The following is a 20961-nucleotide window of genomic DNA, read 5'->3' on the forward strand; positions in this document are numbered from 1 at the left end:
TATCGATTTTTTCATTATAGATTTAAATATTTTAGTTGGCAACACTGCACTGGGCTATGTATTTACTTAGACCATATAAAGTAAAAACCTTTGAACTTTGCTCGAGATCTTCAAAATCAGATCTAGATCTACTAAAAGTCTAGATCTAGCCTTCTTAAAACAAGACTCAATAGAGATCTAGATCTAGATCCTAGTCTCCAGATCTAGATCTATGTTCATAACTTCATAGATCTAGATTTACAGTAACAATACATTAAAGTAACAATTTAACACTGACATCATACATGTCAGCACGTCTATTCTATCGTCTAGTAGTCTAGTCACAGTCTTAGTCTAGAGTCTAGTGTTGTGGCACTGAGTGACACCGACAGTCACAGTGTAACTATAACTCATAACACTGAGTAGACAGTAGTCAGACTAATCTAGATCTAGTGATTGTGCTTGGTAGCCTATGATTTAAAGTCTATAACTATAGACGGCACGTAGTCTATACTTCTATAGTTATAGTCTATAGAATCTCAATCTAGACTAGATTTGTAACTAATGATAATGACATAACTCGACATGAGGGTTTATTAAAAGAAATTTCTATAAAAAATCAAATAAGAACATAAAATTTAAAACTAACATGTTATTTAACCTTGGTTAGGCCAATAAATGAATATGCATCCTCTGTTTGGGACCCCTCAACTCAAGAAATATTATTAAGAAACTGGAACAAACACAAAATAGAGCAGTGAGATTCATCACAAACGAATGTTATTCACATTTGACTAGAGTAACACCTTTAGTAAAAGCACAAAATTTAGAAAACCTTCAAACTTCAGGATAGAAGTTTAGAAGTAAAGTAACAATTATACATTTAAAACACTGAACCATAATCTTTAAATACAAAAACAAAATCTAATGAAATACTCAGAAAGACACAAAGATAAAGGCACATTCCTCGTTCCATATGCTTAGACAAATTTGTACAAATGCTCCTTCTTCCCTAGTGCTATTAGAGCATGGAATGGGTTGCCTGAGCTAGCCAGGAAAACCAGTGAATTGGCAGAATTTAGGTCATTGGTTAATATGCATTATGACTAAATGCATGACACATAGGACTTCTTCATCTGTATAGTTCTATAGTCACTATAGATTATACTATTATACTAAATGTACTAATCTAGATCTATAGTAAATATATAATGTACTAATATCACAGACAAGGAGGATATACTTGTTCGCTGGGATGAACACTTCAGTACCGTCCTTAACTTTCCATCAAGCATTAGCGCCGAAGCCATCGCACGCACAAGTCCCAAAAAACCATTTACTCGCTGACCCTTCCCGGCTCAATGAAGTAATGACTACAATAGCCAACCCCTCAACTGGTAAAGCACTGGGAATAGACTCCATCCCTGCTGAAATATACTCACTTGGCAGTTCAGAGCTGACAGGTAAACTAACAACTCGAAGATGGCTGTAAAGTCCAATCCTCGCTTTAAAAAGCCGGCTGCATATGTGGCATGGGTGGGTTATGTCAGTAGCAGATAGGCCTGCTTCTTCTCTCAGCTTTTTGTTGATTCTGCGCTATTTCGCCCTGGCCACTCTTCTTGCTTCAAATCCTGAGACTCCACGACTCACAGCTTCTCGCCATGAGAAGCGATCGAGAGCTAGTGCTTCCCAGCCATGAATGTCGATATCGGATTCCTTGAAGGAGCTCTTGAGAGTGTCTTTGTAGCGCTTGTATTGGCCTCCTTGGGAACGCTTTCCTGCACACAACTCTCCGTACAGAAGTCGCTTGGGAAGGCGATTGTCTGGCATGTGGACTACATGTCCCACCCATCGAAGTTGGGACCTTTTTATTGTCGCATTGATACCGTGCATGTTGGACAGCTTTAAAATTTCTGTGTCTGGTATGTGGTCGGACCAGCGCACCTTATGTATACTCCTTAGACGGCGTAGATGGAAGGAGTTTAGCTTTTTTGTGTGGCGGGAATATAGGGTCCAGGACTCTGACACATATAGGAGTAACGGGAGAACTACAGCACTGTAGACTTTCAGTTTTGTGGATATGCTGAGTCCTCTCCATTGCAACACTTGTTCTTGAAGTCTGCCAAAAGTAGCACTGGCACGAGCAATACGGAAGTCAATGTGCTCATCTTCTACCACGAAGGAGGAGCTATACTAATTGTAGACCTCTTTATACTCTATTTGTAACATCATTACTTATTACATGATCATAATCATGATCCTCATAGTCATAAGATGATAAGTATGATAATTAAATAAGGGGGAAAGAAGTGCAATTTTTCTGTCCTGTTTTCATATATATATAAACTATTACACAAGGCTTCTATTTTAAGAAATCATTTCATGCCAAATACATACTTTTTGCCAGTGATTTCAATTACCCTTATCACTTACATTCCTCCTCATACACTCACCCTAGACCTTACAATTAATACATAAAATCTTCGATTTTTCAGTTTTTAATCTAATAATTAAAGGCTCTGTGATGTTTTCGAACACCATCAATTTTTTTAATCAAGTTTTAAAATTATCTTAACTGTATCAGGATTAAGGTTTTAAATTCTGTTTCAGCTTTTATGTATATCAAATTATTAAAATTAAATTGGGCAAAAAATACTATTTAAAAAAAAGTTAATGCATGATTAGGGACTTGAACCCTTGACCCTTAGATTCTCTAAGGACTGAGCTACCCAAGTATTATTTATAGACATTATGCATGAAAACTAAATGACTTAAAATGGAAGTATAATCAATATGTTGGCTTACAAAAAAAGCATATATATATTTATTGTAACGTTTCTCACTAACTATTTAGGTTCTTGGCAAACTCAAAGAACATGACAACTTAGTGCTCCGAAAAAAAAAAAAAATTTAATGTCCTATAATTCACAGCCAATACTTTACGATTGGCAACACGTAACACTTGAGTGTACAAATATTTTTCCGTTACCAATCGCACCGCCTAATCAACTCTTGCACTGACCTCGCCCTGGACTTACCCTGGTCTCAGCTGTTTAGGACTGACTTCACACACAGGGCTCGTTGAGTCGTATTTGATTGCAGATCAAGATCAAGACATTGTCTTGTACTCACCATCTGTCTTGACTGTGCTTGACACTCTCTGCACCAAACCATCAACATCACATGTTCCACCCAAAGCAGTAGTCATTGTCTGAAGCTGTACTGTTTAATAGCATTGCACATCTGGATTCACTCAACACTTTAATGATAGATATACCAGTCTCTCAGCATCCATATTCAAAATCAATGCACAATATGCAATAGATGGTGGAATTCACACATAGACAATGATAAATGTAAATGTTGTAAATTGTATTGAGATTACATTTTTTTTCCATATCTAATAAATTTGAATTATTAATAGAAAAACGATCTTTCAACTAAGAACAAACTTTAGAAACAAACCCCACACACCCATCCTTTAGACACTGCTGCTGCTCTTACGAAACTGTCATACCCTCATGCCTCAATTTAACTTAGACAGACCCTTTTGCCACAATGACTAACCAACACTCTGTATGAAAGTGCAGAACCATTGAGCTGCACCCATCCTTACAACAATGTCAATCTTTGAAGCTCTCAGTTTAATATACTTCAGACAGACATTGTTCCCCAACAGCCCAGCAGAACTAACACGATGTGGTAATCTAGAAGAGCTGAGAAGAATAGCATGTTAATTTTACTAGGCAGAGACAGCAAAAGAACAAAAGAACCCCCCCCCCCCCCCCCCCCCCCCTGTAAAACATAACAGATTGGGTTAATTGATTAAGGCTTTTGACTTTGTCAACAGAAGTGGTCTGTTTGCCATAAAAGAGAAAATATGCTCTGTCCAACTAAAATACTGAAACTCGTATCAGCTTGCCATAAAAATATGCAGGGTACAGTTCTTCTTCTTCTTCTTCATCGTTCTCATTGTTATGTTGGAGTGTTCATATGACTAGACCAATACATGAGATGAACTGCACAGTGGTTTCCAAATCAGGGAGCTCTCCATATAGTTTTCTTTCTATTGGGGTGATTTGGGGCCAATGTCTTATACGGGCCTCTTGGTAGAGAGAGCAGTTTTGGAGGACGTGGTCGGCATTTTCTGGTGATACTCCACATGGGCAGATTTCACTGGTTCCAATTTTGAGCTTCCGGAACATGTGTTGTCGCATTCTGTTGTGTCCGGTCCTGAGTCGAAAGATTAGACGTTGGTCTTGTCGGGATAGCTTATAGTAAGCGTCATCTTTCTTGTGATTTGGATGAGAGCTCGTCCCTTTTCTCATTTATTTTATCTACAATTAATTTCTTCATTTCTTCGGGATAGAGTGCAGAGTTTACTTGTGAGTTTGTTCTCCCACTCTTGGCGAGTGTGTCAGCCTTCTCATTTCCTGCTAGTTGTATGTGAGCTGGTATCCATTGAATAACAGTTTTTTTGCTGTTGTCGTTGAGCTTTGTAAGTGCTGTTCTGAGGTTTTTAATATAAGGGGAATCAGAGTTTTGCAAGCTTTGGAGGGTTGTTTTCACGTCTGTTAGAAAGACAATCTGACTGTGAGGGGAACTTGGATGATTTGCTAGCATGGTAGCAGCTAGTGCTAGTGCTTCCCTTTCTGCTCTGTGACTGTCAGAGAGCTCTCCAGTTGCAATGGATTTTTCTAGTTTTCCTCCATCTGGCCATTCGATAAGTATTCCAGCTCCTCCATTTGTGGTGGCTTTATGTTGCAGGGTACAGTAAAATTCAATAATTTTGTCTCTACGCCTTTCTCCATCGTGAGAGGCATGACACTTTGATGCACTTTGGCTGCAGCACTAATTGGCATATTCTTTTCTGTTATCCTTTTATCTGCTTTCAGTTTGGTATTTCACTTAAAATCTTTATTCATTATTGTAACATAATAAATCTGGAGTCTCAAACACATAACCATAGTAGAAGTGTGTACATTGTGTCAGCTTTACAAAAACACTTAAAATTATGTCATAAAATTTTTATTTTTATTTTTTTTTACTTAGGTGCTACTTTTGTCTTGATCTAGCAGAAAACCTTGAGGACTGATTGTTGAGTACTGGTGCACATTGACTTACATTTGCCAAACTCATCACTCGAGCTTATGAACCATTTCAACTACTGATAATCATGAAGTTTTACCAGAAATTGTTGCTGGGGACTGCTGGGGTGACTAGTGCTGGCTATGTTACCTACAAAACTATGTTCCCTTGGTTAGAACATGACTTGAAGCTGATCAAAATTGGTGGAAAAGTAAAAAAACAAATGGAACTCTTACTGCAATCAATGTTGATTGATAAGTTTGAAAAACATGTAGCAGAAACACCAAAGAAACCTTTTATCATTTACGAGGATAATATCTACACATATGAACTGGTGGATCAGCTGGCATGTAAAGTTGCCAACATAGCAAAGAACTGGGGATTGGGACAACGTGATTGTGTTGCTATCATGATTCAGAATGAGCCATCATTTATTTGGACATTTTTGGGTAAAATTCTTTTTTTTTTTAATGTACAAAATATCCTAAACTGTGATTGGTTTCATATTAGCTTGTCTTTATTTAGTAATAGATTGTGCTGATGTAGTACAGAGAATGTAACTTTATATTACTCATGTGAAACAGGGGTATTTGGATGTCCTTTAAAACAATAGTACTTTAAAATGGTAATATGTTCACACACACAAAACAAGTGTAGCTAGCCAACTAGCACATGTAGAGTTGTCATCATTTATAAAAATGTCAAATCGATACTAAGTAATGGGTTTCAATCACACTGAACAATGAAAATGTATTTAAAAAAAAACATTTAAAAGAGCTTCTACTAATTATTACTTGAAACTAATAATAAAAAGATATGATTAAGAAACCTCATTTGTTATATGTTAAAAAAGCACTGGAATTAAATGTTCTAGTAGAGCAAGATCAGGAGATCAAAACTTGTTATTATTGATTATTGACAAAATTCATTTTAAAATTATGGTAAGAAAGCATGTGTATGTTGACAATTTTTAATTCTTAATTTGTAATCACTTTGATAATTATTTCTTGCCTCTGAAAATAGGGTGGAGCTTATTTACACATCAAAAGATAATTTTTAGCAAATCTTCACTTCAGCTGTTTTAGTGCTATATAAAAGTCATAATTTAATTTGGATCTTATTATATGTAACCTTTTTGTTTAGGTTTACAGAAACTTGGAATAGCTGCAGCACTTATCAATTACAACTTGCGTTCGCAACCATTGATACACAGTATCCTTGCTGCAGAGCCAAAATATTTCATTGTTGGTCCAGGTATGAAAAAGTACTGATATATTTGCTTTAAAATTTTTTTGGTCCAGGCTAGACTTAATAATTCTATTATCTTTATTATTAATAAGTGGGAAGCGTGGTCTAGAGGCCAAGTACGCTTGAACTTGGCTTGGCTACCTATGAAGGGAGATCGAGGTTCGACACCCAACTCAAGCAGAGTGTTTACTAAGCGCCTAAAGGCAGCACGGAAAACCTTCTCCCAGTTACCCCCTTCCCTCACTAGTCCACAACTGAGATTGGAGCATAGCGCTCCGAGCATGCTATAAGCATGAAAGTAGCACTATATAATAGCCATAATTTAATTTTTAATAACCAAAACCTACAGGCAGTTAGGAGAACATGCTCCTTTCCAAAGCCATTATATGTACCTTTATTTATACATTAAGCAATTTATTGTTAAATGCCTTTTAAAACTGAAGAAAAGTCTTCTGAACAGTGCTTACAACTAAACTGTAAACTGAATTACTTTGTAAACAATAACTGAAAATATCAGAATATCCTTATCGAAGTATCCTTGTAAAGTAAATGGCTCTATCAAGACATACAAAAACCATTTCCCTGCACATTTGAAAACATTTTCAGCAATTAAAACAGAATGATTATTTTATTTCACAATTTTTCGTGAGCTGCAATTTTAGCTGATACTTCTATCATACTTTTTTCTAATATAGCATGCTCTCACTGTTGAATTGAATTATAGTGATATTTCATTTTTGTGGGGGATGGCAAACAGTGATAAATGAATTTCCGTGAAGTAGAGGAAAGAATTTTGTTAAAATATTTAATGAGTACTTGGACTTTAATAACCTTCCCTGTACTGTTCATAACACACCCATTGCATTAAACTACATATGATATCCTACCAGTTTCTATAAGTTGTGATTTAGCATAATTACATTTCACTTGGATGTGGACATGAACAATACATGTCATGTACTGTGCCTAAGAGATACTTGTATTATCTTTTGTCACTTACACGCTTTCTCTTATATAATTGAATCCATTCATCCATCCCAGTGGCGCCACAGGCCATGGAGGGCTTTGGTCTGCTTTATACAAGTAAATATTTAGACAAACTACTTTTTATTTACACACAATAAGAAATGTTATAGTCTATAGAAAATTATTGCCTTCATTTACAACCTAGTCATACCAAGTTGATGCACAGAGTCTACTATATTATTTTAACTAATAACATAGAGAATAATAAATGAAATAAAATGTAGAGGAAAAGGATTTGAAAACGAAATTGTAAAGATTTGTGCACTCTCTTTCCTGGCAAAGGCCTAATTATACAAAAAAAAATGTAGAAGAGTTTTATGAAATTTTAATGGAAATATTTATTTTTTTTGCTCTCAGGTAATACATTGTTGGAAGCAGTCTGTGATATTATGGAGAGCTTAGAAGACATAAAAGTTTATGTTCAAGGTTTGGGCTCACAACTAGCTCCAGTTGGAATGAATTCGTTTGATACCTTGATGGCTAGCACACTGCCGACCCCTGTGTGTCCTATTGTTAGAAAAGATATCACATTGAAAGATGTCTGCTGTTACATTTACACTTCAGGAACAACTGGTATATTTGTATACATTATTTTTTTTGTACATTTTACATTAATAGTCATTTTATTTTGTATTTTAAACATAAAAATTAAGTGTAAACATTATGTTCATTAAAAAGATAAATCATTTTTTTATATTGAAACATTTCTTTAAAGGTAACCCAAAGCCTGCAATTATCAGCCATGAAAAAAGTCTGGGCATTGCTACATTGCTGTTATTTGTTGATCTGTCTTGTACAGATGTATTGTATATTGTACTGCCCTTATATCACAGCTCTGGTGGAGGAATAGGTTTATATGGAGCCATTGCAACAGGTTAACTAATCATTTTAATTATGACAATGTAAGAAGAATTGATATATATATATATATTAAAATTAGCAAAGAAATGACTGCCAAATGAACTGGACAGTATTAACTTCCTACCCTGCAAAGAGCAATCTACAATCATTCAACTAAGAACAGGACGCACAACTCTGTTAAATTATCATCTTAACAAAATAAATCCCATACATCTACTCCTTAGTAGACACTGCGCCCACCCTTATGAAACTGTAAACCATATCCTCTTTGAATGCCCCATCCAAATCTACCTTAGGCAGACCCTACCACTATAGCCCAACATAACCAACATGGTTGAAGATTTTTTTCATAATCCATTATAAGTACAAGTTTTTGTTCTGAAAAAATTGAGAGAAAGAGTTCTGGAATAAAAGAACAACATTGATTCTATGAATATATAATGGAGTTAAAAGAGTTAATGGAATAAAAAAAAGAACATTGATTCTATGATTGGGGAGATTGACATCTGTTTCAGGTTGCACTATATTGTTGAGAAAAAAGTTTTCTGCTAGCCACTTTTGGTCTGATTGCTGCCAGTATAATGTCACTGTGATCCAGTATATTGGAGAATTGTTTAGATATCTACTAACTCAGAAACCAGTATGTTAAGCTTTTAACTTTTTGATCAACTACTGAAAATTAACCCATCAAACTTTAAATTAATACTGTACTTTATTACACATGGCAATATGTAAAGGCAGCACTAGAGACCAAATTTTAATGTCCAATGGTTTGTTCACTTGTTACTATATTGCTGCAAGGTGGAGTTGTCGAATTGGAGGGTCCATGGTTCATGCCTTGATCAAGACTGTCCCTTATTTTGTTATATCTAATTTACCTTTTCTCTCATTACAATTTGGTTCCTAGTGCTGCTTTTATTTATATAATATGTATGCCCATCATCCATTGTTTCAACACTTAGCTTCAGACTTGTATGAACTTAAATAGTAGCAAAAACAAAAATGGTGATACTATTTATTTAAAGTTAGCATAAATATTCTATTTAATTACTTTCCATGTTTTTAAGACATATCTATTAATAATATTATAATAATCTTTTACATTCAGAGCAAATATGAAACAAATCACAAAATTCGAGGAGCACTTGGCAATGGCTTGAGAAAAGACATTTGGAATGATGTGTCTAAACGATTTCAGATTCCAAACATAATGGAGTTTTTTGGTGCTACAGAAGGTATCACTATGCTTATCAATGTTTCCGGTGTGCCTGGGGCTATTGGACGCCTCTCACCATTTTTGGTAAGATATACTATTTCTTTATAACTCACACCTTAAAATGATAAAACTTTTTATGTTATCTTTTGGAACCTATCAGATATTTTGATTCTTATTATGGGAAAGCTTTATGCATATTTGACTTCCTTTCATTCTATCTAGTTATTATGTAGCTGCCTCCACAAGTCTGAATTCCTAGCAGTCTTTCTCACAATTTATATCTAGAGTTGGCTTACTGTTTTCCTTTCAGGTTTTAATCATATATTAACTTGTTATTGTAAGTTCTTGATATTGTTTCTTGTTCATTCATTTTCTACTTGAACTTGTGTTTGTTCATAAATTATTATTAGGAATCTCCCAGGTTTTTCTGTAGCTTTATTTTCCATAAAGTATTGGTAGCATTATTGTTCTTGATTTTCTGCATGCTGTGATTGCCAATTTTCTGTTTTAATTTCAATAAGCATTTCATTATTTTTATTTGCCTGGGATCTGAAATGATTAAATTGATTTATGGACCATTGTGATGTCAGGATTTTGAATTCACCTCATCACAAGATAGAGGGAGAGGAATATTATTTATTTTGCCCCATTGCCAAGAAAAGCTATGACAATTGTAGCAGGTCTTGAGTTTGAATCCTGGTGATTTTTAACTTAGGATTTTTAGGACGCCCTTGATTGCACCCAACTCAACTGAGTAGCTGACAAAGATTGGGAAAGTAAAGACGGTTTGTTGTGCTGGTTACATAACACCCTTGTTAATCAGAAACAGATGAGTTTTACATCATCTGCCACCATAGATATCAAGGTCTGAAAGGGGTGACTTACCCTATATTGAGAATTATATCTCTGTAAGATTGTCATGGTGATTAAAATAAATATCATAATTAACATTACAAAATAAATGGATTAAATGAGTAGACCTTACTCAAATAGCTTGTATTTATAAAGAGAGACATAATAAAGACTTACTCATGTACAGAATGTTTTAGCTTTGCAACTACTTATAGAATACCATAGTGGATGCAATGAATTTTGTGATTTTAATTTTCTTACTTTATTTTTATATTTTAAACTTCTTTTATCTTTTACACTAACTGACTAACTTAAACATAATTTGAAAATTTCAAATTTTCTTTCTAGGCAAAAATTGATCCAGATTCCAAAGTCCTAGTGAAGTTTGATTATGCTACAGCTCAGCCATTAAGAGACAAAAATGGTTTTTGTATTAAAGTAGGCATTGGTAGGTTCTTTGACCTTACATTAAAAAAATAAGGGTTTATCAAACTGAATAGTAGTAGGAACAAAATCTGAAAAATTGTTTCTTATTTTAATAAAAGCAAAACAAGTTTATCAGAATCATTTCTATTTGATCCAAAATTTCACATTTATTTGAATTTTGGTATTTTCGGGAAATCCTTCTGTTCACTTAGCTTTGATTTTTTGTCTGGAAAGTAAAGAAAGTTTGGAAATGGTTGGAAACTGCTAAATATTTATTGGAAAATAATATAAATGCTAACAAAGGTGTATGTTTAAATCCTCTCCAACCTATTGAAAGGTCTTTCTTTAAACAATATTTTCTAGTCTTTACGCAATGATATATTTTAGCTATAAACCAGTCAGAGCACAATGTGGCGAACCATTCTGCAGAGTAAATGTATCTTAACATTACCTTCACTAAGTTTATATTAAAATGATAATTTAAAAAAATGATATATGAATGAGAACCCTTTTAATTGAGCTCAACAATATGAAATAAAAAATATATTTGTTTACAAATTATGATGATGATGATTTGGAGTTAAGTACATCATTTAATTATGTATCAAATATTTAAAGTAAAATACACATTTTACTCTTTTAAGGTGAACCTGGACTGTTCATGGGAAAAGTTCGTGCTGATTTAGTGAAGGATGGCACACTTACAGTTTATCGTAGTTCAAAAGATTCAAATGATAAGAAAATAGTTAGGGATGCATTTGTAAAAGGAGATTTGTGGTTTAACTTTGGGGATGTTTTTGTCTTAGATAAAGATTATTTTGTCTATTTCAATGACAGGATTGGAGACACTTTCAGGTTAGAGGCTTATTACTCTGAGTTTTTTTAGTTTCATTCTCCTCAATCAGTTGGATAAACTTTAAGTATAGAAACATGCCTTTCCAAAACACACAATTCTTAAAGACAATCTGCACCCATTAAACCACAGTTACATCAGATCAGGATGAAATGGTCAGCTCCTCTCTATTAAAGCTAGAACATAAAGATTTTAAAACCTCTTTTTCCATGTACACGCTGTGTTTCATAGTCATTTGTTGTCACCAAGAAGTACATAGGAGCTTAATTCATAGAGGGCTGATTCTGTATGTGTGTGAATATTATTTATATTATTATTGTTATTGTAGTAATGTTTAGATGGACTATTGTAGTCAAACTGAGTTTCCATTTGTTTGGATCAGTAATCTTATCTTATCCTAGTAGAGTTGTACTAATTTTACTTTTGATTTATCTTTTGTACACACTACATATTATGGCAGTATTGCTAAGTATTTGAAATATTTAAAATCATGATGGAATTTTTAGATAATTGGATCTCACTTCGTCACTCTGTTTAAAAGAGACTTAAAATAAAATGTCTTAAGATTTGAAATAAGTATATTTTTCACCACTCAGTCTTAACAGACCAATTGTAAGATTTAGCTATTACATTATAATTTTAAAATTCCATGGGAAAATGGTATGGGAAAATTGACATTTTATTAATGACTTATTTAATGTAAATGTAGTTTATTTTAAAATAAACAGTTATCAATTTTATATTTTTAAAAATTTACGAAATTTTATTTAAAAGATTTTTTTATTTTACTGTCATTAGATGGAAAGGAGAAAATGTATCAACAACAGAGTTGGCGAATGTTATAGCAGCTTTACCATTTATTGAGGATGCAAATGTTTATGGTGTCACTGTTCCAGGTAAACCTAGTTAGTTTTTTTTTATAATGATAGAAGTTTAATTAAAAAGAATGATTAGAATAATTATGATCTCCTGACATCATATTTCACTTTATCTTTATATGTCAATAGTTTTTTCATGAATATAGTCGCATCATTTTTAAACTTGATACTTCACCCATCCTCTGGAACCAATCTACATCCTCTGCCCCAGAGATCATAACATCTTAGAGGGGAACTTTACTTTTATTAAAAGTATACATTCTTTAATTAAATTTTTTTTTATTGCAAAAATATAAATAGCACTAAATAAAAATGGTTACATTATTTTTTAAAAATAAATTTTGTTCTTATAGTTTAGATTTAATATGAAATAGAATTAATAGGTCTATTAAAAACTGTAATATTTTATTTTTAGGCCATGATGGTAGAGCAGGCATGGTGGCCATTACTCTGCATCAAGATGCTACTTTAAGTGAAAAAGAGTTGAAGGAATTGTTTGACCATATATGTGACCAATTGCCCACCTATGCCAGACCATTGTTCATCCGACACATCAGAGAAGCTTTTCTTACTGGTACTTTTAAACAAAGGAAAGTTGAGCTGGTAAATGAGGGTTTTGATTTAAACAAGGTCAAGGATTCACTGTACTTTTACGACAGTGAAAAAGCAACATACAGCAAATTAACACCAGCAGATCTGTCAAAGTTTTTGACCTCAAAGTTATAAAATAGGATTAGCATAAGTTCTACTATTTGCCTTAAATTTAATCACAATGGAAACAGTCACTATGCAGATCATTTAAGGATTGCTCATAAAATAATTGTAATTATTACAGATAACCAGAGTACCAATGACCTTAGCTAGTATTGTCCTAGTATTAAAAATTATCCTTTAATATTAAATATATCTCATTATTTTCATAATGACAAAATTACCTCACAGTTTCTTAAATATTGTTAAAAATCTTTTAATATCTTTTGTGATTGTTTTTTTTTTTTCTATTTCATATTTCCAATTATATTTTGCACTGTAGTGATGCAGCAAAAATTTAGACTTTTTAAACTGCTGTGAATGGTTGATTTTTGGTGCTATTTGAATCTGTAGAACTTTTTAGGAGTGCTAGTCTATAATGTGCCAGTTTGGATATATAATTAACATTGATGTTTAGTAGGCTGTTAGGTCAGCAAAATAATTTTGATTATTTGTTAGACATTTAATTTTCCAATAAAAAAAAAATAATAAAAATAAATAAAAAATAATAATAAAAAAATTACATTTAATTATTGCTCAGGAAATTTAAAAAAAATGTTTAACAAATTTTGTACTACTAAACTGGGATGTTATTGTGATATTTCTAATTACAGTTATTTTTTGTTTTTTAATCAGTAATTTATAGCCAACAGTATAACAAAGAAGGCACAGTTGCCTCTCTTGGCTGCCAATGACAAATCCTAAATGTTTATTCTGGCACAAATTATATGAGATTACAGCTTAGATGCAATAGCTGACTAGATGTAAATGTTAAAGATACATGTTGAAAGCCCATAGTAATTATAGAATGGTAAATCTTATTGAAAAGTTATTAAAGTATTTTTAAATTAATAACTTAGGCCATTGTTAGTGTAAATTCAAATGTGAAGCTAAGTGTTGAATCAATGAATGGATACATATTACAAATTATAAGGCAGCAAGAGGGACCAAATAGATTATTTTGGGGGGAAATATGGATGGTTAGTGATTTGTTCATCTATTTTTTTTTAACATCTAGTAATTAGTTTGCCTGGTACTCTGTTCTTTGCAAGGAGGAGTTGTCAAATTGGAGAGTTCATGGTTTGTGCCCTGGTCAAAACTGCCCATTATTTCGCTATTTTTAATTCACCATTTTCTCTAATTAAAAAATTGGTTCCTAGTGCTGCTTTTTGTATTATGTATGCACCATTCATGCTATTGTTATTGACATTTACTTTAAAGAAATTTTGTAAACAAATTGTGCATATAAAGTTCAAAGAATATATTTGTTATAAAAGAAGGAAAAAAGAGATGCCTACTATCCTTTCTTTATTCAGGCCTACAATTTACAATAGGGCTAAACTGATAATAAAACAAATAAAAATAAAGAAATTAATGGGGGTTGTAGTAAAAAATGTTTGTCAGCCATTGTTAATTTTTGAACTAAAATTGAATTCCATTAATAAGCATTGTGTTCTGTCTTTTCCAAATTTATATTCAATATTTATATTTATTGAATTATTGCATTGCTATTATATGATTATCTGTATTGTGAAATATAAAATTATTTATACACTAATTTTGGATGTCAAGTTAAAAATAGAATAACTGAAAGTTGTACTCAGAATAATTTCTTAACTAATACTCAGTACTAAAGAATTAATTATATATAATTAATGTCTCTGTTTTTCTTGTACAAATGTAAAAAATGTTATTTAGTTCTAAGTTGGGGCTTATCTTATTTGAAATTACGAGATTTATAGTATCTTATGCATGTGAAATTTTTATTACACTTATTAATAGGTATAATATTTCTTTATTATTAACAATACAACCTAAAACATGATTAGAGCGCAACCATCTTCCATGTGAAACTTTTCATTTACATCTTAAGATGACCAACGTCTGTTTTCATTAGTAGTTCTTAACTTTTTAAGGGTTCCTGATACTTCTGAATCTCAGCCTAAACTAACCTCTGTTTGAAGAAATTGTGTTCGGTTAGTCTAAACACAATATATAAAGAAATTCTTTGGTATAACACTTTTGGTTCATTGTGTCTCATCCATGTTGTTATTGAACATTTGGTTCAATTATTAGCTTTTAATACATCAAACATTCTGTCCGTACATCCTTCAAATTAGAACTTAGTAATAATATAACTTACCACAATTGAAGTTTACTAAATGTTATCTAGAGCCTCTAATTAGAAAATGATATAAAAATGTATATGAAAATATTGAATCAATAATATAGCTGGTTGTGAATTAAATTTTCTAAAATTTTGCACTGTTTGATCTAAGTTCTGTAGAATATTTCAAAGTAAATTTTACTATAGCCTAATGTCTATTATATTAATAATATAGTTAGTTGTGTGACTCTCATGAAGGTAAAAGAAATTGAATATCTGGTTGTCTGATGAACTATTTGTTCTTGTTTTGTTGTTGTTAATACTAAATCTCCAATAAATGAAGAAAAAATGTGCTCCCCTTACCCTTTCTGTTTATGGATTTGCGGAATTGTTGTCAAATGTAATATAAACATTTTAATTGCTCATTCGATATCTTTTTTATATTTTGTTATTATTTGTTTTTATTAATTTAATCATGGCTAGAAAAAAATTCTTATAATAATAATTCTTCTTGTGAGTTTTTTTTTTCTTCTTCAAAAATTAAAAAATACAATCTGAGTATTACTGTTTAGTTTTAGAAATTAGAAAACAGCAATAATTTCTTCTTTTTTTTTTTTAAAGTTATATTTTGATATTTTTCATAACTGAAAATAATAAGTATATATATTAATACTCACCATTGATTAATGCGGCATCAATGTTCAATATTCCACTTAGAAGAAGAGATTTTGTTTTTGAAATTGTTTTTGTATTTTGTCAGGAAGCTCAATTGTTGAAAGAAAGTATTGCTGGTTGCTTGGGTCAGCAATACACACGATTATGTTAGAGTTTGGGATTCCAATCCACCTCAATCTCATCCTCTACTGCAATGTAAAGAGAGATGGTCAATGGTTATAACATTTTTTTTTGTAACAAAAAAAAATAATTAGTATTGATGTATTATATTAATGTTATAGTTTTGTCATATTTTAGTATTATAATATTTACATTGTTGATACAGCACAGTAAATCTGATAACATCATAAAATATTTAACTAGATCCTGGCCAAAAATTATTAGATAGTTTGTTTGAATGTTGACATGTTAGGATCATTATTTTGTGCCATTTTATTGTCTATTATACTCAGCCAAATTATTTGTTTTCTATATTTAATTACTTTTTGATTTCAAGTGATGGTAGTGGAAATTCTTTACATTTATTATTCTCATTATTTATTGAATTTCAAACAAGTGTTTACAACTTAATTCAAACTAAATATTCAAATTAAGCAAAGTATTTGACTACCTGATTTCAGCATGAAATATGTTTTGAAATTACACAACATAAACACATATTAAAATTGTCTAACATTTCACTAAATTTATTTTTGTGAAGAACATTTGTTTTATTTTTGTCTACTGGATTTGGATTTCAGTTTGTCCTGTGGTTTTGTCACTTAATGTTATAGTGTTGGGTGGGTTTTAATATCCCCCCTCCCCTTCCCAAAAAAAAAAAAAAAGGAAAAGTAATGATTTAAAAAAATTGTTGCAGTTTTTTTGTTGAAACAAAAATGGATTAGTTAAAAACTATTTCTTTGGGGAGAAGGGGTGAAAAAAATAAGTGTGTGTGTGATTGTGTTGCCATCATTATTCATAATGAGCCAGCATTGATTTGAAAAGTCTTAGGTAGGTTATAGAATTTCAATCAGAGCCAGATTTAAAAGAGTGCAGGCGGGACCCGGGGAATCCACAATAGAGATTTTAAGAATTCGACTTTCGTCGGGTCATATAAAGTTGTTTTTTTTTAAAGTCTTTTTTATTTACGGCTGGCATTGTTGTGGTTAAGGAGTGTCCACAAGAAGCGTGCTCATAATATATAAATGTAGCTTCGGATTTAGGACAGTGCCTAAACCCTTAGCTTACCTTCCACAAACTCTGAAGTATACATTGTATACATTTTGTTAAAATTAATATACGCTTATTAAATTTTTTTTTAAAAGAAGGAAAATAAGACTAAATTTACAAATAGTCCATTTCTTTCTTCTAAAATATGGAATGCTTTAAGATAAAAGTATTTTGATTAATAAGCGGATAACGCTTTCGAAAAAATGTATGTAGGGGCCAACCAAAACATCTTGCCCTTAGAATCCACTTACTTAAATCCGGCCATGATTTCAATAGAGACTAAATCATACACGTAGATCATTCTAAATGTTAACAATACAATCATTTCGTTTGCTTAAATAAACTTGTGATAGATTTACAAAAACTTGGACTCTCTGTGGCACTTAGGATGAACCGTAGAGCCAAAATATTTCATTATTGGTTCAGGTAATGGTAAAATTATAAATACGCCTGTTAAATGTGTACACATCTATGGTAACTCATAATAGCTCGCAGTTAGTCCTGTGGAATATAAAGAAATAGCAACAGCGCTATACTGCGTACGTAATCTACTCCCTGGAATGCTAGAAAGGAAAAGGCTGATACAAAAGATTCCTAGGTATCTTTACCAGTTGAATACAAGCTACAACCATTTGAATTTTAGTTTTAGGCAAAGGGGGATATAACATAATCCACCACCCCTTTTTTTTTTCAATTCTGGGCCACCATTGATTCAATTTCAAGTAATAAGCTGCTAAATGTATTGGTCTTAGGTTTTTATTATAGCCTATTGTTATTGTAAGACATTAAATTCTATTTATTCATACAAAATAGAGCTAAAGATGAAGCAACATCTGGCTAATCTAACTTTGTGACAAGAGACTAGACTGATTTCGTCGGTTTTATGAAATGTTAGTAATCAGCAATGATTCCATGTTGTTGGCTTAGTCACAGGGGCGTAGCTAGGAATTTGCCACCATTTTGGGGCTTGACCTCTTTGGGGGCCCCTGAATTTTGCGTAATATTTAATGTAAAAAAAAAACCTCATTTGGGGGTCCCCCTCAAGTGGGGATTCGGGGGGATTTTCAAAATCTCCCCCCTCCTTCCCCAATCTAGCTACGCCACTGCCTAGTCAATCGTATTCTAACTCTGTACGTAGGTACACTGTTACAAACTCAAGTTTAGGCCCTATACACAGGAATAAACACTAACGTTTTCTGACAATTCGTCAACAAGTAAACTTTCTAATCAGCCATCATTATTCATTATGAGCCAGCATTGATTTGGAAAGACTTAGGTAGGTTATAGAATTTCAATCAGAGCCAGATTTAAAAGAGTGCAGGCGGGACCCGGGGAATCCACAATAGAGATTACCTAGAAAGTTAAGGTCAGATAGCGGGTCACAGGGGAATTCCTGAACTTCTGTAAATCATACGGAATATTATTGAGCATGAAATGTCATTTTCAGAGTTCAAATGGCGAGGCTGAAAGAGCTATACAGACAGTGAAGAAACTGGAAGAAAAGCGAAGACAAATTTCTGTCGCTATTATCTTATCTTATCTTATATAATACAGACGTTACTTCAAAAAAGAAGATGATTACGTCCTACGCGTCATGCATTTAGTCATGCATATTAACCAATGACTTAAATTCTGCCATAATAGACTACAGAACTACTCCACTGAGTAATATTAATTTGTTGCCAGCACAATTACTCATGGGGCGCCGACCCAGAAATTTGTTATCTTCGAGCATGGGCGTAGCCAGGATTTTTTTTCGGGGGGGGGGGAGAACCGCGGAAAAAAATTATATATATATATATGCGTGTGTGTGTACATAATTAATCTTTATTACATTCTAACCCTTTCGTAAGACGTTTATTGTGCCCTAGAATAGGTTCTTCCTAGAATTAGTGGAAAACTTGTAGACTCCCCGCCCTTGCTAGCAAGGGGGTCAGGGGGAGCTCGCAGCGCTCCCCCAGCGAGGGGCGAAGCCCCGCCGCCGAGCACTATTTCTGGCATTGAAAGCCAACAAAATGCATATTCTGAGGTATCTACAGTGCATTATCTTGCTATTTCAAAAACCTAATGTGCTATTCTTACTGGCTTAGACCCTCTCGCGCCGTTCGGCGCATTTTCCGGCAAGCTGTTTCCGCAACTCTTATTATGCGTAATTCATTTTGTCGGAGAACATGTCCCGCAAAACCTCATGCGACGCTCTGTCACAACCTTACTAAGGGTTCGACTCCGGGTTCGGCATATGATTTCTTTGATTTAGACCCGATCTCTATAACTCACTCCTAAAATCTGTCTTAGCCATCTTTGTTGAGCCACATTTTGTGTTTTTCACTTTCGGCAGAAGACTATTCCCACTTAATTAATGGAGCCCAAGCCACTGGTAGAAATTTGTAACCTTTCTTGACTACGCTCTTGGAATTACATGCCTATATTTCGCTTTAGATTTTATATCGAAAAGGAAAGTTTTTTCGTCAAAATCATCTGTTGAGGGGTTTTAAACTAAAAAAATCTCTGGAGTTTTTTGTTTTTTTTTTAAATTCAAAACCCCATTTTTAGCTACGATCATAGACTTTGGTGACTGTAGTTTGCTTTAAAAAAAATATTGAAGAGAGAGGTTTTCAACTCGAAACGCTATGTAGGGGAATTTTCAAATCAAAACCATCTGGAGGGGTTTTAAGCTTTAAAGAAAAAGCCATCTGCAGGAGGGGGATTTAAACTCAAAACCCCTTTGGTTACTCTCATAGATTTTATAGTGTGTAGTTTGCTTTTTTTTTAAATAGGTACTTATTAGCTTCAAACCCCAACTGGAAGGGGGGGGGGGTTAAACTCAAAGCCCCTTTGGCTACGCTCATAGAATTGTGAGTGTGTAATTTGCTTTTTTTATATTGAGAGGGGGTTTATCGTAATTTTTGGAGGCGGTTTTAAAGTTAAAATCCTCATCTGTTTTCTTGGAATTTGGGATTGTTGTTTGCATTTTTTTTTAGTTTTGTTTATAGAAGAGAAGATTAGAGAAGATTTAACTGCAAAACCCCTGGCAAGGGGTTTTAAACTCAAAACCTCTGTAGGGGGTTTTAAACTCAAAGCCCCTGTTAGGGGGTTTTAAACTCAAAACCCCCTGGTTGAGGGATTTGTATCTCAAAACCCCCTGATAGGGTTTTTTTAAATCTCAAAACCCCCTGGTAGGGGGTTTTAAACTCAAAACCCCCTGGTAGAGGGTTTTTAACTCAAAATCCCCTCAGCTGTGCTGTGGTAAGAGATGATTTAGTATTAAAATCTCACCTAAAATAAACAAAATGAAAGCGAAAATCAATCCCTTAATTCCGCCCCCCCCCCTGCGGGGGGGGGATTTCATTTCGGGGGGGGGGGTCAACTGCTACGCCTATGTGACTTAGAGCGAGGAAATACTCACACCTAAGACACCATATCTCAATGTGGTGAAGAAACACTTTGACTCAGAGAAACAGTCTGATGTTTTGTTTGATGTTTTACATGTTTCGGATGTTCCTTCAGAGTTCAAGATAATTACTTCCTAGTCCAAACCTCCCGCAGGACGACGGGGGATGGGAGCGGGCAGGGTTTGAACCCTGGACTATCGATAAATCTGAACGACAGTCCAGCGCGCAAACCGCCATCTCAGAAACATTATTACGACAGGAGGAAAGGAGTTAAGAGTCATAATCCACTACAAGACGGAACGGAAGTCAGAATGCTACTTAATTCTTATTGGAAACCAGGAACAGTAGTTTCGAAACATTCTAAGCCTAGATCATATAATGTCCAAAGTGGAAATCAGGTC

General features: G+C 33.4%; 1 protein-coding gene across 2 annotated transcripts; it reads left to right on the forward strand.

The window, feature by feature from the left end:
- The first annotated feature begins 87 nt into the window (after positions 1 to 87).
- LOC106078407 (long-chain fatty acid transport protein 2-like) lies at positions 88 to 16644 on the forward strand. Of its 2 annotated transcripts, none has more exons than XM_013239264.2 (11): positions 88 to 258; positions 5032 to 5516; positions 6211 to 6321; positions 7699 to 7914; positions 8057 to 8215; positions 8718 to 8842; positions 9311 to 9502; positions 10619 to 10718; positions 11341 to 11551; positions 12348 to 12445; positions 12843 to 16644. In XM_013239264.2, the coding sequence occupies exons 2-11, from the start codon at positions 5156 to 5158 to the stop codon at positions 13151 to 13153; spliced, it is 1884 nt and encodes a 627-aa protein (XP_013094718.2). In that variant the 5' UTR covers positions 88 to 258; positions 5032 to 5155; the 3' UTR covers positions 13154 to 16644. The 2 variants fall into 2 exon arrangements, with proteins under 2 accessions (XP_013094718.2, XP_055885688.1); XM_056029713.1 differs by lacking the exon at positions 88 to 258 and adding an exon at positions 360 to 378.
- The last annotated feature ends 4317 nt before the right edge of the window (positions 16645 to 20961 follow it).

Source organism: Biomphalaria glabrata, chromosome 1, assembly GCF_947242115.1.
Source record: "Biomphalaria glabrata chromosome 1, xgBioGlab47.1, whole genome shotgun sequence".
Classification (NCBI taxonomy): domain Eukaryota; kingdom Metazoa; phylum Mollusca; class Gastropoda; family Planorbidae; genus Biomphalaria; species Biomphalaria glabrata.

Excerpts from the sequence above, each read along its gene's own strand:
- LOC106078407 (XM_013239264.2), top strand. The coding sequence starts at position 5,156 with ATGAAGTTTTACCAGAAATTGTTGCTGGGGACTGCTGGGGTGACTAGT. Across the intron at positions 7,915-8,056 it reads TTACACTTCAGGAACAACTG|GTAACCCAAAGCCTGCAATT; the intron begins GTATATTTGTAT and ends ATTTCTTTAAAG. Across the intron at positions 9,503-10,618 it reads GACGCCTCTCACCATTTTTG|GCAAAAATTGATCCAGATTC; the intron begins GTAAGATATACT and ends TTTTCTTTCTAG.